The sequence below is a fragment of the Balaenoptera acutorostrata genome, chromosome 8, assembly GCF_949987535.1.
Source record: "Balaenoptera acutorostrata chromosome 8, mBalAcu1.1, whole genome shotgun sequence".
Taxonomy (NCBI): Eukaryota; Metazoa; Chordata; class Mammalia; order Artiodactyla; family Balaenopteridae; genus Balaenoptera; species Balaenoptera acutorostrata.
Genome location: NC_080071.1, coordinates 50499554 through 50518462, shown reverse-complemented (window position 1 = coordinate 50518462; position 18909 = coordinate 50499554). Strand labels below are relative to the sequence as shown.

Here is an 18909-nt window from a genome sequence, read left to right as displayed (position 1 = left end):
ATGATGTGATATGACCAGACATGCATTTCCCACATGCAGCATTTCAGTGTAGTATATTAAGCCCATGAATCATTAAACAAAAGATGTTTAACTGCATGCAGTTAAGCAAGACTTCTATTAATCATTTACATATGCCCTTTCTTGAAAATACTATTGGTGTGCTATGTTAATCTTTTTCCAGTGTAAGAGTTCTTAAACTGAGATCCATGGGTCAGCTTCAAAAGGTCTGTGAATTCCCTACAGTTTATATAAAATCATGGTATGTGAACATTTTTTCTGGGAAGACCCAAAAAAGGTTCAGAACCATTCTAGTGGTTTTCTCATCAAGCACTAATACACACATTTTATTATCATAACTTTCCTTACCTCTAACTTAAGTTACTTGTTCAAATCTGAACAATTATTAATGAGACTTTTCTCTCATCACAGTATTTACTGAATTTCATTGTAAGGGCCCATTTACTGGTGTATACCCCACATTATACTGTAAGTTGTGGCATGACTGTGCCTAGTACATATTCATATTATTATTTTCTATAATAAACACGTAGTTTCTTTCACCTCAAACTGACAACTTTTCTCTTATGTAAAACAGTGACAACTAGATTATAGTGGGCAAACTGAAAATTTTCATAGCTTAAAATTAGTTACATTAAAAAATAATACTTGGCTATAATATCTACATCACTAGAGTTACAAGGATTAAGTGGGCCAGTGCTTATGAAGTATCTGCTCTAAAATAACAACATATATATTCTTAAGATAGTACTCTTCTATTTTAAAGGCTTTTCTCATGAATGAAGAAAAAAATTCATTAAAGTTAAGAGAGGATTTCTATCATACAAATTAGATGAATTTTTATTAACTGGGCCAAGGGTATAATTTATATTCAAACATTCCTTGTGTAACTAGGGTACCCCATCTTCAGAAATGCATCTAGAAAGGCACATAGCTATGTTTTTTTCAAGCATGGAATAAATGCGCACAGATTTACTGAAAAAAGTATATAAATGTTCCAAACACAAATGAAATATAATTGAATACCAATGAAACTTATAATTAGAAATTAAAAATCTAAGCAGTATCACAGAATAGAACCATTTTCAAATACTTATTTCAATACATTAGTGTTTCCAATTATTAAGGCAAACTAGACACTTAACAAAAGAAACAAAACATACCATGTAAACCAAAGAGTAGGAAAATAATATACCTTAATAACTGGAATAAGTGTTATTTAGTTATTACATGATCCAAGTAAAACAAATGAAACAAGTTCAAATGAAAATTGTGATTACAGCTCATGAAAGTATAAAGGACTTGAGACCAGTCAAGGGTAAATGTACTTTGTTTTAACACAAAGTACCAGAACATTTGTCCCTACATATGCTGATGACAAACATCAAACAGTAACAGGCTATTACTTCTGTTTACATCTGTTCATTCTAGAAGAGCCAAAAAGAAGAGAAAGAAAAAAATATTAAAACTTTAAGAAGAAAAACTTCTGTGACTACTGTTCAGAAGAGACTTCTTTTTGAATTTTTGCCAGATCTTCAGGTCAAGAGTAACTGTTGGAATTTATAATGAGTCATCTGTTTTTAATTTTGTCCTTGAAATTACATCATTTATTTTGAAATAAATAAAAATCCTAACCTTATGCCATACCATTAAACACCAAAAGAAAAATTTTCACATTTCTACATAAATTAAGATTCCTCTTTATGCCTTAGTATTTAAAATTTTTACTAGATTAAAAGGAAATGTCAACATTTTACCTTTATTAATGAAGTCACAACAATTGCTCCAGCATTTACCATAGGATTGTGTGGTTTATCTGAAAATATAAAAGCAATAGCATTACTTTAAGTACCTGATATAATTTTCTGTGATGCACAGGTACTTCCCATGAACATACATCTATTTTCTTTATGTAAGCCATTGTTACAGTTCTTTTTGGGGGTCGGGGGTGGAGAGTGGAGGAGTGCATTAAAAAGTCAGTTACACATCAAACCAGTAATATACTTCTAAGAAGCTGCTATAATTATACAGGCAAACAAAGATTCAGGTACAGAAAGACAGTGAATAGTGCCGTAAGAGCACATCCAAATTTCCTAACTCTGCCATTTGATCCTGGGCAAGTAACTGAACTTCACTGTGCCTCAATTTTCCCATCTGTAAACTGGGAGTAATAAGAGCACCAATACCTTAGCAAGTCATAATACTTCAATGAATTAAAAAACATGAAATGCTTTGGCACAGCACTAAGCAATCAAATAATATTATTATTAAAAATCACCTTGGAAAAAGCATATCTAGTGTGGACCCAATTTTCCTTTTTTAAAGTATTTTATTTTTGTGTTTATGTGTATACATATACATATGCAGGAAATGAAAACAGGTGATACAGATAGGATAAAAAGATTACAGGTTATTTAAGTTGTATTCAGCATGCTTTCTATATTTCCTGACAATAAGGATGTATTTCTTGTATAATTACAAAATTACTTAAAGTATAAGTTCATCCAAAATTCTACCTCTTCTCCTAATTCTTACAACAAACAGAATTTCAAATCTCAGCTGATTATACTGTCATTCATAGCACAGCACAAACGCCAAACACAAAACTCTTAGGGCACTGAAAACATTTATTTGAAAGCATAATTCCTAATCTATCTGTTTGTGGTAGTAATTTACTTCTTTGGGAACAAGTTCTTATCTAACTTGACACATCTAGCAGAATTCATAAGTTATTGCTACATTATTAGTCTCCTTGAATTTTAAGCAAGTTACCTTCTGTGAGATGAGTCTACAGCTAAACAAGCAAATTCTTCAACTGTTCAAGAGTTACTATATGACCCAGCAATTCCACTCTCAGGTATGTAACGAAGAGAAATAAAAACATGTGTACACAAAAACTTGTACACAAATGTTCTCAGCAGTATTACTGATAACAGTCAAAAAGTGAAAAATAACCCACAACCCAAACATCCTGCCAAATGATGAATGGGTAAACAAAATGTGGTATTATTATCCAAACAATGGAATATTATCCAGCAATTAAAAACTGAAGTATTGACATAAGCCACAACATGAAAGCACCTTGAAAACATTATGCTTAGTAAAACAGGCCAGTCATAAAGACCAAATATAATGATTCCATTTATATAAAGACCAAATATAATGATTCTGTTTATATGAAATGTCCAGAACAGGCAAATCCATAGAGACGGAAAGTAGATTACTAGTTTCCATGGGTAGAAGAGAAATAGGTATTGACTACTAATACCCCTAATACCTAGGGTATCTTTTGGGAGTGATAAAAGTGTCCCCAAATTGACTGTGGTCATGGTTGTACAACTCTATGAATACACTAAAAGCCATTAAATTGTACATTTTGAATGAGTAAATTATGTAGCAGGTAAATTATATTTCAATAAAACTGTTAAAAATGTTTAGTTAAAAAAATCAATAATGACAAAAAATTGGGTAACTTAACAGTACACCATTTTCTGCAATATAAGATCAACAATATGATTTAGTAGCTAGTTATGCTTTAAATAGTGTACATTTTGGGTTATCCATGATAATGACAAGTTCCAAAAGTTAAAATAAAACAGTACAGGTATACTATCTAAGTAGTACAGTCAGGATTTCACCTATTTCAAATTATGCTAAGGGAAGTCTGCTTTCTTTGAGATCACACAAAATGACAGCAATAGTTGTCATAGAAAAATACTATGCAACAAAAGGGAAGCCAAGAAACAAAAAATTTCCAGTATTGTCTATCTAAAAGAAAAACCACATGCAGACACAGAAATCAAAATATGGAAATCAGGCTGTGCTAAATTAGTTTATACTCCTATGTGTGTATATTCATGTATCTGTCCTCTCATTTTTTTTTTTTTTTTGGACGTTATCAGGTTTAGACTATAGGGCCCTAGGAGGTAGCTAATGTGTGTATTCCAAATGGTACCACATAAATGTGGGCATTTACTATTTTCTAAATCATAAATATTCAGCAAAAACTACATAAGCTACATTTAAGAAGATCTTCCAAGAACACTAAAGCATTTCATGGCATGACAGAGCAATTTTCAGATGTAAGCACTGCTCACTCTAACTTTGGCTCAAAAGCCAGACATCTGAACACTTGGAAATACACCAGAGATATTAAAACACCAGCTTTACTGCATTATAAAACCTCAGTCTAAAAGTGGAAATCTCCTTTTCCACTCTGCTCTGCCATAGTTAGAAGGGAAGAACTGAAGGGTTCAGTTTAGAATTTTTAATTTAAAAAGAATTATGACAACAGAAATAACACAAGCTAATTAATAAAGGCTACTATCTGAAGTAATGACATTATATTAGCTTAGTATAATGACAAAATGGACATGGGTGACATCTGAAATTTTGGGGCATGTTTTTAACTAGAATGCAAAAAATTGATTAATTTTAACAAATATTTATTCTCTCTAAGGGAATAAAACAAGCAAAAAATTCTTCCATATTATACCAGAAAAAGCTTTTCAAACTAAGTATATGAGCCTTACAAAGATGTGGTTCATGACTGAGGATGATATTAAAAGAGTAACTACTATAATTTCTTTATCTGTTCATTATATTCAGATTAATGTTAATTTATCATCACAATCTTATAAAGCTAGGATAATATTAATACATTTGTTTCTTTTAATTTTATAATGCTAGGTAGACACACACGCACATACACAGAGTGTAGTTTCACCACAAATTACCCTTGAAATTTTCAATATAAAAAAGACCCACAAACTTTTCTTGCTGGGGCTAATCTAAAACCAAGACTCTAGAGCACAGAACCTATGCAGAACTCAAGGAGTGGTATGGTATAGTGAGGCCTTCATTTTCCCATTATTTCCCAGATTCCTGGTATTGGCTCAGGCTTGGAAAAAGTCAAAGAATATCAAGGCAAACCTCTTGTTAAACTTTATATTCAGTTATTACAAAACAGTGCTAAATTCCTGAGTTCTTATTGTGATTTTTTTTCTTATAGACTTAGTGTCAATAAAATGTATATGGCAAATAAATGTATTACTTACCATGTTAAAGTCATTTACCCCAAGCCTATTTTATTTTTTTGTTTTTGAAATACTTCTTCACATTCAAATTCCTATATTTGTTAATTTCTACTCTTTAAATACCTCTCTAAAAACCAGTCAATTCACCAGAACCACCTAGTTTATTCAAGTTTGTATTTTTGGGAAAATAGTAATTTTTCTTGTAAAATGTTTAATCTTGTGAGAACAAAAATATTCTTTCCATATTAAATCTAGATGTCAGTGAGTTTAATAAATAAGGTACTTCTGCATATGATGTCCTTATTGAAGTTGCTAGTTTACAGTAATCTCCATAAAATCAAATGTAGCATCAGGATAGAAAGATTATGGTAAAATAAGTAGGAAAATGCAACTGCCCTCAAAACAAACAGAAAGAGAAGCATAAGAAAGTATCAGCCTTGTAACTTCATTTAAAAAACTCATAAAACAATACTGAGTATAAGGCATATTTTTTATTTTTCATCCAGCAGAAAGAAAAAATACAAAAGTATATTTCTCACAACCATTACTGTAATCACTGAATTCCTTCACTCTTGTTTTCTTCAATTCTATTTTAACTTGTCACACAATGAGGAACCTAGCATATGCCTGAAAAGATTAAAAAACAGAAACAAATCTATAGGTTGGTGTTTAGATTTAAAACCTCTATCAGATCAAAAGTACTAACTACCTTTGTCCTCCCCTTTTCTTTTGGATTCCTGTAAAGCAATAAAACTTGTTAGTTATCCAACTATTTAACACAAGATATTTCTTTCAAATACTAAATGTTATGAAGGAGAAAAAACAAAACACCACCTCAACCAGGGCCACCATTATAGCTTTTTATTATGGAAGTTTTCAAATATATACAATATACAAAAGTAGAAAGAAAAGAATATAAGCATGCATGTACCCATCATTTAGCTTCAGTGATTACCAACATACAGTAATGATCACATGCAGCACTCCCAGCTACACTCCACTGAATTATCTTAAAGGAAATTCCGGACCCTGTGAGATTTTATAAGATATTCGCCTATAGGTGGTTATAAAGTGAAAATCTTACTTCCTGCCTGTCTTTTCTCTAGCCCACTTTCCAGTGGTACGAGATGCCTAAAAAACCTGTTTTTTAAACTAGGTTAACTATCTCTATGGGTTTCACAGAAATTCCATGACAAATGAAAAAGTATCAATGCTTTTAATTTTCTTCTTCTTTGAAAAAAAAAACTAGTTAGATTTACACAGGAAAATGAGGTATTTCTTCTTCCAAATAACTTTTATATAATTCTTACCATCTTCATTTAAGAACAGCTTGTTGAACCTTAATCCACTTGGCTCTTTCCCAACATATCGATGCACATATTCTGTTCCAAGATCATTAACAGCAATGGCATATTTCAAAGGTTTCACACAGGATTGAAGGCAAAATGGAACTTTGGTATCTCCAATAGAATGCCTATTTAAAAGTAGATTTAAAAAATAATTAAGATCAACTGTGAAAAAATGTAACAATAACTGGAGCTGTTATTTACATGTTAATTCTAATTTATAACAGTTTTCCCATAATTCAACAGCAAGTTTACTTGGATATTGAAGAATAAATGTAAGTATGTTTATTTTAAGAGGGATACTGCAATAAAAAGGCAAAAGCTTACAAGTACTCAGGTAATAGACTGGTTCAAAATTAGATAATAAGTAATGTAAAAAATTGCCTCTGAGGGCAAGAGGGTATGGCCCTCCTTACTCCTATCTGTATTCAATCATATAAAATGAACTAGCCCTTTTAGAAATTAGTCACAATTTTTTTTACTCATAGCTTTAATCATGGCTAAACTGTGGTTAGTTTTTAAATGGAGCTCAGTTTATTCAATACCACTCTCTGAGACCCTGTCTATAAATGCCTCATCTTGTGAACCGTATCTATTGACAATTTCAGCCCCATTAAAAGAAACAGCATCCAGTTTTATAAACCTGACAGAGCTGGCACTAACGGCAATCATTATCACCATGTAGATAAACAACAGAACAAACTAAGATGCAAATGAAATAGAGAATAGGTTTGAAAATGAAAAAACTGTGACTGGCCCCATTACAATGTAAGCTTCACAAGGGCAGTGATCTTTGTTTTATTTGCTGAAGTATCCCAGGTGCCCCAAACAATGTTCCAACACATTACAGGCACTCATTTATTCGAGTGAAATTTATTCATAGGGAAACTGGGCACTATAATAACTACCCCTGGGCAAACAGGGGTTTAATGGAGACATCAGAGAGACACCTTACTTCTAAGTATATGATGGAATATAAATAAATATGTATATATATATAAAAAAATTTATAATATTTTTCCTGTCAAATTTATGAATAACTTCTAATTCAGACCATAATTTCAATTTGGTAATCATTCTGAAACCCGACAAAAGCCTGTCTTACTACCTTTGGATTTAAAAATACCTATGTTCTAGTCCAAAGTCAAGTTTCTTATCTCTAGATAAGAAAACTGAACTAAAAGAATCATCTCTACACACAAAGTATGTTTAAGAAGAAAAAACACGTGTGCAATAATTAGGTGATAATAATTTCTTCCAAATATAAAAATTTCCACTACATGATAAACCATTTCCTCCAAATACAAAAAAATAGGAATACCACTCCCTACTGGAATTTGCTCCCTAAGGATAAGCTATGCTATGTCTTCTCACGCATTTGTGTCTGTTCATAGCATCCGATATTTAATTCAACACACAAGTGTTTAGTACATTTCACAGGCCCAGATAAGGATAAAAGCCTGTCATAACGGAGAGAACAATGGACTGGAATTTAAGAGACCCAGGTGCTAGTTTCACCTCTGCCAGTTTTATACAAACTCTGAGCCTCAGATTCCTTATTGTAAGAATGAATGAGCCAAACCACATTTTTTTTTTAACTGTAAATATTTGAGGAAGATAAGTAGTAAAAAATAAAAGGATCACTTACAATGAAGGCACTTAAGGGATACAAATTTTAATAAATGGGTAGAAAAGCTTTAACTGGGACATTATCTTGAAAAATAAAATCTAAAATTATATGGCTAATTGACTTGTAGTTTTAACAAAATTTAGGATAAAATTGTATCTCTGATATAAATTCATCAAGCTGTATACACCTAGGAGTTGTATACCTCATTTTATGTAAGTTATATTTTAATGAAAAAAGAAATAATTACCTTAGTGAAAGCAAAGAAAAAACCAGAAAGATTATACCTCTGAGCTAAAGTCTTCAAATGAGTAAAAAAATATTGATTTTTCTTTTTCTGGCATAATTTTCTGACTGATAAAACCAAATTGCAACATAAGAAATCTTATGTCTGACTCATAGCATAATAAAAAAGGTCATGCTTAAAAAAATATTTCAGAACTCTGTCCATTTTTAAAAGGGCCTCTCTTAATTTACTTTTTTTTATTGACTTTTTTTTAAAAATTTATTTATTTATTTATTTATTTATTTTTGGCTGTGTTGGGTCTTCGTTTCTGTGCGAGGGCTTTCTCTAGTTGTGGCAAGCAGGGGCCACTCTTCATCGTGGTGCACGGGCCTCTCACTATCGCGGCCTCTCTTGTTGCGGAGCACAGGCTCCAGACGCGCAGGCTCAGTAGTTGTGGCTCACGGGCCCAGTTGCTCCGCGGCATGTGGGATCTTCCCAGACCAGGGCTTGAACCCGTGTCCCCTGCATTAGCAGGCGGATTCTCAACCACTGCACCACCAGGGAAGCCCTTTTATTGACTTTTTAAATTAAATCATTCTATTTGAAGTACCCTCATATTGTTATCCTTTTTTTTTTTGTTTTTGTTTTTGTTTTTGTTTTTTGTTATCCTTTTTATAATTCTGCTGGATCATCAAATGTCAGTGGTTATGCCTGGAAGGTGAGTACATCCCAAAGATCACCTTCATAGACTTCATGAAATCCTGTGTCTTTTGAAAATGACTGATGGGTAAGAGACTATGTTACATTATGTTGCCTTAACTACCATGCTAATCATATAAGCAGCAAGAGGAACAAAGATAATGACAGGATAGGTAACCCATGTTAAGCCAAGAAAGGTGAACTAATTTTATTAGTGGTCAGTTCATTGGTGAATAATTTCATGTTCTGCCAAATCCACTTTTCCTAAGCAAATGTGTAACTGTAGTTCCTTGAACAATAAGCATTCAAGTAACAAGACTACAACTGGGAATAAGATAGATGAAATGCCTCATAAAATTTAGTATAAGGTATTGTTTCAGTTGAGTTTTCTAACTTAAACTAAAATCTAAACTTCTTTACCTTCTTGAATTTATGTCAGGTCAGGGGGCTAATTACTATTACAGAAGAGGCTCCTCTCTACCTCATGTTCACTGTTATGCAAAATTTAAGGCTTAGAGTTGGTTTTGATGGATCTGAAATAAACTTACCTCTGTCCATCTACTGTACAAACGGACACACCCCACAAATCAGGACTGAACTTGGCTAACTGAGGAATATAATCTGCAACCTATCCAAAACAATGGAAAGAAATTAACAGATATAATATAGGCAAATAGTATTTTCTTCTACCAAAAAATTGATCTCAATTTAGCTTCCACCAATGAACAGTTATTTTATAGTACTCAGTGGCTTTGTAGTCTATCTTTTATAACAATATTCATAAAAACTAAGGGCACAACAGACTTGAGGATTACAAGGGAAATCTAAGTGACTTCTCTCAGTCTCCATCACCTACTATGTTTTCCAATGCATACTCTCTTCCTAAAAAAGCACAGTCTAAAAGAGGAACTAGGACTTGATATTTTTTTTAAGGGAAACAGAGAATTTCTTTAATCAGGGTCATGCTAATACGGTTTCATTACCTAAAAACTTTCAATATGGAGAATACATAAAATAGCACTTACATTATGTAGAGGATTTTTAAAACTGGGAACATTTTATTTAATGTTCAAGGATATCATACCTGCAGAAATTCCCAGTAAGCTACTTTTTAATTAATTAAAAATTTAAAAGCCATCTCAATCATTTGAAAATCAAAAAGAACTCTTAAGCTTAGATTTCTTTTTTTTTTTTTAATTTATTTATTTATTTATTTTTGGCTGTGCTGGGTCTTTGTTTCTGTGCGAGGGCTTTCTCCAGTTGCGGCGAGCGGGGGCCACTCTTCATCGCCGTGCGCGGGCCTCTCACTATCGCGGCCTCTCCCGTTGCGGAGCACAGGCTCCAGACGCGCAGGCTCAGTAATTGTGGCTCACGGGCCCAGCTGCTCTGTGGCATGTGGGATCTTCCCAGACCAGGGCTCGAACCCGTGTCCCCTGCATTGGCAGGCAGATTCTCAACCACTGCGCCACCAGGGAAGCCCAGCTTAGATTTCTTTTTAGCCAAAATAACAATTAACTATTTGAAATATTTTAAGAGCACTTATTCCAGTGGCTTCACTTAAATTTCTTAATTAGCAACACACAAAACTACAAAATTTTACTCTGTATACCTCAAGTTTAGTTGAATTTATTAAGTGATAGGCTTAGGAAAATATTCACATCAAAAACATTACCTTTCCTCCAGACTGCTTTTTAGCACTCTCATATAACTCATCAATGTGTGAAGTAAAAGACATAAAGTCAGGAATGACAAACTTTCTTCTAAAGGCTTGTGTCAACAAAACAATGTTGCTTTGAACACATCTGTGGAATATGAGAAAAAATTAATAGACTAGGTACCTTTCAAGTATTAGTACTTGCTAATAATAACAATATTAACCAGGAGAATATTCAAACAATAAAGAAATTCAACATTTTAAACAACAAACCAAATTCTATAAATTATACTCTTTCTACATTATTTTCTTTCCTTCAAGCAGTCTTTCATGTAGCTGCTTATAAGCTGTTGAACAAGTTAAAGAAATAAATTAGCCTAAAAATTGTGTCAAAGATTAAAACAGCAGAGCAATCCACCAGATTAAGTACCAAGACCATCTAAAAACAAGCTTTTCAGCCTACCAGAGTTGATAAGCATTCAGCATGACATTTGGTTAACAAAAATCAGACTTTAATACATAGTTGAGATCCTGTTTATTTTTCCATGAAATAACCTCAGCTATATATCCTTTTATTTCTACGTAAGTATTACTAGTATTTCACAAAAAAATAAACATTTTGTATTTTAATATATTTTTCCTAAATTACATTTTGAAAAAATTTGCATTTCTAAGCTAAAAAAAAGGGAAATAATACCAACTTTATTTAGTCAGATTTGTCTCTTATATGAAATACTTATTAAAATGTTTATAAAAATAATATATAACTTTAAAAATTATATACAGTAGTATAATTTTATATTATTTGAATCACCAAAAATGTTAAATTACATTATTCTATTCACTGTAAGATGTGTATTACATTGTAGAATAAAATTGTTTCACTGTTAAAAATTATTTAAAAGATATGGTAAACCATTTGGATGGGAGAGCATGAAATCTAATGATGTGAACCAATATTCTACTTTGTTTTAAAAAGGATTCAAGCTAGAAAATCAATTTATTAATGTAACCTTAAAGAGTTTAAAAATAGGTAACAGCCAGCCATATACTCTAAACTCATCTTCTTAAGAGAGTCTCAGAAACTTAGTAATAGAATAGTTAATTGATAAAGGAAGACATTTGCAGACCTGAGCATCAAGCCATAATACCAACTTAAGACTAAGCCCATAACAGAGTAAAAAGTACTACGTTTCAATTACTATTTATCCTGTTTAACCCTCAAAACATGAACACTTTGAGAAGATGATTTCCCCACTTTACAGATAAGAAAAATCTGTGTTTAACTTGCAAGTAAATAACATGCACTAATTATAAATGGAGAGTCGGAGAAGCAGACACTCTCAGTATTTCTTTTTCAATCCATGGTAAATGATAAATTTTTATATCTCAGTATCTTAATTCAAGTTGTTCTAAATGAAACATCAAATTAGAATTAAAAGTCAGCTATCACACTTTAACTATTAATAAAAATCCAGAATATATACGCACTTGGTCAACATAAAATTAAACACTGATTTAAAATAAAATAGGTTATTTTCACTGATAAAGATGTGTTTCAGTTACAACATGAAAAAGTTACAGTCCTAATTCCCATTATTAATCTACAGACGTAGAAATAATTGACATCCAAGAGATAACAAATATTTACTTCAATAAACTTTGATAAATTTTGACACAGTTTCAATGTTAATCTAATAAATACTTTTTGCCATTGACTTAATATTTAATATGCTCCAACCAGCAATTCAACTTGCACATGAGTTGCAAGTAATATATAACAAAAGACACATTTCTCAGCAGAAAGAAGTTAGGACAATTCCTGATCTTAAATCACTATATCTGTATCAAATCAAATCTACATGCCCCCTTTTTTAAGAAGTATTACATGAGAAAATATGAGGACTGCCAAACAAACATAAATTATTAACCTTACTACTATTTAACTACTCAAAATTAAACAGCACTTTTAAAAGGAGGCTTTATCATTAACAATATTGTACAGTCAGTGAAACTGGGATTTTTTTTTTTGCTCTATCAGAAGGTGTTCGTAAAGCTGTGCTAACAGCCTTCACTGGTGAATTACTATGGCCAACCAAGGCAATACCATTCAAAAGAGTGTCTAGCTGCACACTGATGAACAAACTGTAATGTTTTTCTTGGGAATTATTTTAATATACATGTCATGAATCTAAGTAGAAAATCAGAAGGCATATAAAGTGACCTGAGGAGGAAGTGCTTATGCTTTTCAACAAGTCACATCTTTCTCATGCTTTGTTCAGTTTTCTCATCTGTAAACTGGTAATGATAATTTTTCTTTCTATCTTTACTTAAATGTTTAGGGTTAGCAACTGTAATGCACATCAATGTTTTACAAAATATCTCACATATAATTTTTCATTAGTAAAATAACATAGTGGATAAGAATTTTTTAAGAAAAAGCAAATACAAAGACTACCATTCATTTCCTCCAAAACAAAAAAGATAAAAAAATTATGATCACACATAAAAATACTTCTAATATTTATATGGCTAAAAATGCATGAATAAATAAGGCATTCCTTTTCAACACAAATTTTCTACTTCTACTGAGATTATCAGCATTAAAAACAATTTATTATCTACATAGGTACAGGCAGTCTCCAACTTTCAAACAGACCATGCTCCAAAAAGTATGCATAGAACTCATCTTCACATTCAGAAAAAATTCTACATATTAGTTGTTTCTCAGATTACCCTCAAAGGCTAAATATATTAAGCAACAATGTATTTTAGGTAAAATATCAACACATTGACTTCAACCAAACCTTTCCACTTTCCTTTATAAATTACTTCTTTGGGAAAATGAATTCCATTGTACCCACTTGCATGGAGGTGAGATAATTTATTTCTGGCAACCCTAACTAGAAAACTTCTCATTTTGAAAACAGAGAAAAAACTTCTCTGAAGCAATCACCGTTCCAGGTGACCTGAAAAGGTTCATAGTCAGAGGTTTTGAATCACCTCATTCTAGGGATGAAAAGAGAAATCATATGCCTATAGACATAAACTGTTCCACTGCCTGTTCACATATACCACTAAGCATTTGTCAAGTTGGGAACTGCCTATATTACAATCATCAATTTTTTTAAAAAATTGGATTAGTGTTTAAAATAATGCTAATTGTTATTTTTTAATATACTTATGGGTAGAAAATTTTATGATTGTTTCCTGGCTTCATACTCAATGTATTTAAATTACTTTTAATTTCATATTTAAACAGAGCAATATGTTTATGAAGCACAAAAGAAATTTAACCGGTACTAAAAAGGTATAAAATACTGCTTTCACTTAGGAATTCCAAAGCAATTCCTTATATCCATTATCAACAGACCTACCTACCAACTCTCGGACAACTTCATTCTCAGATATACCAAAATAACTCCCCAGAAGGCACCACAATCAAGATACTTTGCACAGAGAGTTCATGAACACTAAAAAAAAAAATAATCTTTACTGCAAAGGCACAGCTAACTAGCAGTGATTTCCTTCCCTTCACAAAGAAACAGGTTCTGAAGATTCAAAATTCCTAACACCAATTCCAACATGGAACTAAAATCTACACTTTATAAGGTCAGCTGAGTTCACAGAATCAAGAACCTTGTGGTGAAAAGACAGAGATCTAAAATTGCCAGCAGTGCTTCACAGTATGCCAAGATACTTGGGAGGATCTCAGTTAAATACTTATACCTTCAGATGACTTAATATTCCAGGATATTCCCAGGAGATATCTAGAACAAATCATCCAGCCCCCAAAAGATAATAAAAGAAAAAATAAATAAAAATGCATACATACAAATAAACTTTCAAGGTAGATGCTGGAATTCTTTGGATCTATTCCAACCTAAGCCTACGGTCTGGAAAAAGCCAGTATCTTACAGTAGTGTTTACAGTTTTATACTAGTTTTCATTTAATTTTAGTTGTAAAATACCATTTACCTCCTTGGGATCCATGACAAACTTGCTGTCTATTAAATCATTAAGCAATCAGACAAGTAGGAACACATTAATGAAGATAAATAATAAAGATATGCAAATATAAGAAAGTCAAAATAAATATTCTCATTCAACCAAATCAAGGCATTAATGTCCAAAGTTAGCATTAAGTTTAAATATTATGAAAAAACCAAAAATAGCCAAAAGCCTATGTAATAATATGTCTGAAGAGAGGAGAGAAGCAGACAACAGAGACATATAAAACTAACGAATACAGGCTGCCTGAAGCCTTCTCATATTATGGTGTCATCTAAAACACCTTGCAGGAAAGAACAGAGACCACGTTGAGAAAGGCTGCAAGACATGCAGATGAATTAAGAGATCAATTTAAACCATGACAGGACAAAGAGTGTGCTCTATTCAAACCGAATGCAATCTCCAGGTACTATAAATTGGAAACATCCGTGGCTACATTTCCTCAGAACAGTTTCAAAGTATATTCTTAGCCCCAATGTATTATAGAACTTTAAGGTGCACCAAGTTGTTCCAAACAATTTATAAGTCCCCTCCCCCCTTTTTTTCAGTTACACAGGAAGCACTGGCCTTCAAAGATGCCATTTTGTTTTAAAAGAAACATCACCATATAGCATAGCAAATGACCATTAAAGGTTTGGCAGAAATTTTTACTTTTTAAAAAGATCTTTGTCTAGCATGACACCATCTGATGTTGTTTGAAGAGTTAATCTTAACATATCCATACACTCTTTCAACCTGGGATCAGACGTTCGCAATCCTGTAGATTTGAGTGCCTGTTTTTAAAAAAATAAGAGTTTGTAAATATATAGTGCAAATAAGGTATATGCTTATTCCAACTACAAGTTTTTAATTCTTGTATATAAAAACTTCTACACAAGACCTGAGTATGTATATGGCATTTTAGTGTCACTATTACCCACTTTCTGGACAAGTTTCTCATTGTTTCTTTCATTTTCTTTCATTGATTACCTTGAAATGAGCATGATGAAAATTTGAAAATAAGAGAAACAGTGTCAGTCAGAATCTACACGTCGGATGACCTTTAAGACTACATTTCAATATTACTATATTATTGATTCAGTATTACTGATTTTTAAAAAGTGAAGATAGAAAAATATAAAAACTTACTGTAATAAATTTATGAACAGGTATTTTCTCTTGTCCTTCTGCGATTGTATAGAATAGCAAATCTTCCAAGCTAGGTAACAGACCCTGCTTTATTTTACTAAAGGGGGAAAAAAGAAGACAAAATTAACCCTTATGTGAACATTCAAGTGGATTTTAGCTATATCCATTTAAAAATAATCATTGAACCAGACTACAGTTGAGTTGATCTATTCATCAAGACCTACTATCATAATAAATGCTGATTTACCAAAATCAAAGAGTATTACTGAAACTGCACTGAAAAACAAGTTTAAAAAATGATTCATTAATTAATACAGATATCTTTTAATCCCAAGTTTTAAAATCTTGAGTACTATTTCTAGTGGTGCTAATGCCTAGCCATCTGTTATGGTAATACCTTCCTGTACAGCCTAATACAATCACCCAATACTAATTATGGAGCCTAGCAAATGTTCAGGTAAGAGTCAATACTTTGTCCTCTTGTTGTCATTGTTTTTTATTATGATGACTCTACATATATATTGTTCAAATAGTTAACCTGATTGTAAATCTGGGGGAGAGAACAGTTAAGTACTGGACAGTGAAGACTAGTGCATAAGTTCTTGAATCCTGGCTACAATACTTACTAGCTGAGTCACCTTGGATAAAATTAATAAACCTTTCTGTGAATCAATTTCTTCATTTGAGAAAGGGAGACAATAGGGCCTACCTCACAGGGTTCTTGTGAGAATCAGTTGACTTAATACATTCAATATATTTAGAGCACTGCCTGGCAGAGAGTAATAAGTACTCAATTGTTGGTAGTTGTAGTTACTATTTCTAAAGTGACCTAGGCTTTTACATGTACAGATCAAATGCCAAAAATCACAAAGACTGTCAGAATAAAAATTTTACCATAAAAATACATTAAAATCTAGTATAAGGTGCTATGATTAACCAAACTTTTAATCAAGAAAAATTTTTTCCTATCTGTTGAAAAGCTTTCAGGTAAACAAACTATAACGAACCTATTTAATGCCTTCTTTTTTGGGGCTCTGAAACTGAAATGAACACATTTCAATATTCTGAACATCTATGACTGTCATAAGTATTATAGTGACGTTATAAGAATTTTAGATCTAGGGCAGACCAACCCCCTCTCCATCCATCACTATTTATTAAAATCAAAGGTAGAAATATATTATGTGTGTGTATATGTATATATGTGTATATATATAAAATATCTGGGAAGACTTTACCTGTATTTCAAGAAAGAGAGAAAATTAGAGAGTGGTCCATATATTTCTAACTTAAAAGAGAATAGAATACAGTGTTGTTTCACAGAGCATGTATATTTACATATGGACATATAAAATTTCTCCTAAAAGACACATTAATGTTGGCATTAATATCATTTATACTTCTTTTCAAAGCTGTTATACCAACTTTTAGTTCTTAAAGTCAACCCTAAAGTATAGGAATTTCATACCAATGTTTAAAAAAAAACTAACACATAGGATTATTGTAATTTAATGATATATCCCGGATATATAATTATTCCCTGAAACAATTTTGGCTCTTAAAGACCTTTTTAAAATGTATTTGAAATATTTTAATAATAAGAGTTAAAATTTATTGATCACTTTTGTTAAGTACTCTGCTGTTATACATTCGTTCTAATTTCATCCCTCCAATGATGTCATAACAGAAGGTACCATTATCCAAAATATAGTATGGTTCCTGGTACATAGTAGAAGCTCAATTTATTTATTATTTGTTAAAAAAAAATGACTGACTCTATCCCCATTTCACAGAGGCTCAGACAGGTCAACAAACTTCCCAAGACTGCAAAGTGGTAGAGATATAGTTAGAACCTCTGTTTCTCTGAATCCAGAGTCCAAACTATATACCACTACAGTTTTACTGGCTCTCAAACGTACTAGCTAGTTATTACTTTTATAAGGTACAATTTTTCTAAGTTTTACCCTGATCTAAAACCATTAAACAGGATTCAACAATACTGATGACTTAATATAATACATTTAAAGAAAAACTGAGCCAGCTGTCAAAAACAATCAGTGGAAAATAACATACCAATTATTTACAGAAAGTGGTTTGTCAAATAAACTTCAGATAGTGGTAGTTTATCACTTTAAAAAACTGCGGAATAAGCTTTCTATGTATTTATCACACCAGTAAATGGTATTTGTTTTGCCTAAAAGCTATGTAAGTAACATAAAATATATACTTCTTTAGCTTATGGTACACATAGGGCAAAAAAATTAAAATGACCATGTTTACTTCCACAGCTAGCAAAAAAAGGTAAATATTTACTTGCTTTTGGACAAGAGACTAATTTTTATCCATAGGAGAGAGATTTAAGTCATCCCTAAAAAATATGCTCACAAAATAAATGTTCAAAATTGATTTTTTTTAAAAAAGTACTACCAATCTCAGCATTTAAAAGCTCAGACTCTGATCTGAGAATGAGTTCACTTCAACAGTCTGGTGAACAAATGCAAAGATTCTCCGCAAACAACACACAGAAATTATTCCAAAGACCTTTCTTGGTATTACCCGCTTTTCTTTCCCCAAATTTAATATGGCTTTGTGGCAACGCTTCATGATAATACATTTTGCTCTTAAAACTCAAAAGCTAAAAATTGTAGTTTTCAGACTATATAGTAACTAGGATATTCTTGAGAAGTATTTAAGTTTTAATGACAAAAAAATAGACTATAACAGGCTTTCAAATTGTAATATCAACAATTGTTGATAAGCCCTCAGATTCCCTAAGGAAAAACATGAATGGCTATGACACTCAGCAACTAAAATGGGATATACATAAAAGATTAGTAAATCCAAAGTAAAGTCCTTGTTTCATGCCTTGTTATTCCTTCCCTTTTATTCTCCCTCATTTCCTTTCTAATTTCTGCCTTTAAGATCTTTTCACCGCCATTTTGTTCCTTCTTGTACCCATTCCTTCTCCAACTTTACCCTCACAAAATACCTGCCTACAACACAGAAATGATTTCTTTAAAAATTTTTTTTTAAAAATCCCATGTATTTAACTGGCATCTATAACATGTACAGCATTATATTAGTCATTACTTACAGTCTAAAAGGGAAATAGAAGACATACATCATGAGGAATTACAAGAAAAAACAATGGGATCCAATCACTG

General features: G+C 31.9%; 1 protein-coding gene across 3 annotated transcripts in view; it reads right to left on the bottom strand.

Moving 5' to 3' along the window:
* The window catches only part of GLS (glutaminase), a 77504-nt gene that overhangs the window by 51299 nt on the left and 7296 nt on the right, over positions 1–18909 (bottom strand). For all 3 annotated transcript variants that reach the window (XM_057551943.1, XM_057551944.1, XM_057551945.1), the window contains exons 2-7: positions 15746–15842; positions 15269–15390; positions 10625–10754; positions 9501–9580; positions 6365–6528; positions 1776–1834 (exon numbers count right to left, since the gene is read on the bottom strand). In XM_057551943.1, the coding sequence (XP_057407926.1) occupies positions 1776–1834; positions 6365–6528; positions 9501–9580; positions 10625–10754; positions 15269–15390; positions 15746–15842 (652 nt within the window). The remainder of the gene's footprint in view (positions 1–1775; positions 1835–6364; positions 6529–9500; positions 9581–10624; positions 10755–15268; positions 15391–15745; positions 15843–18909) is intronic.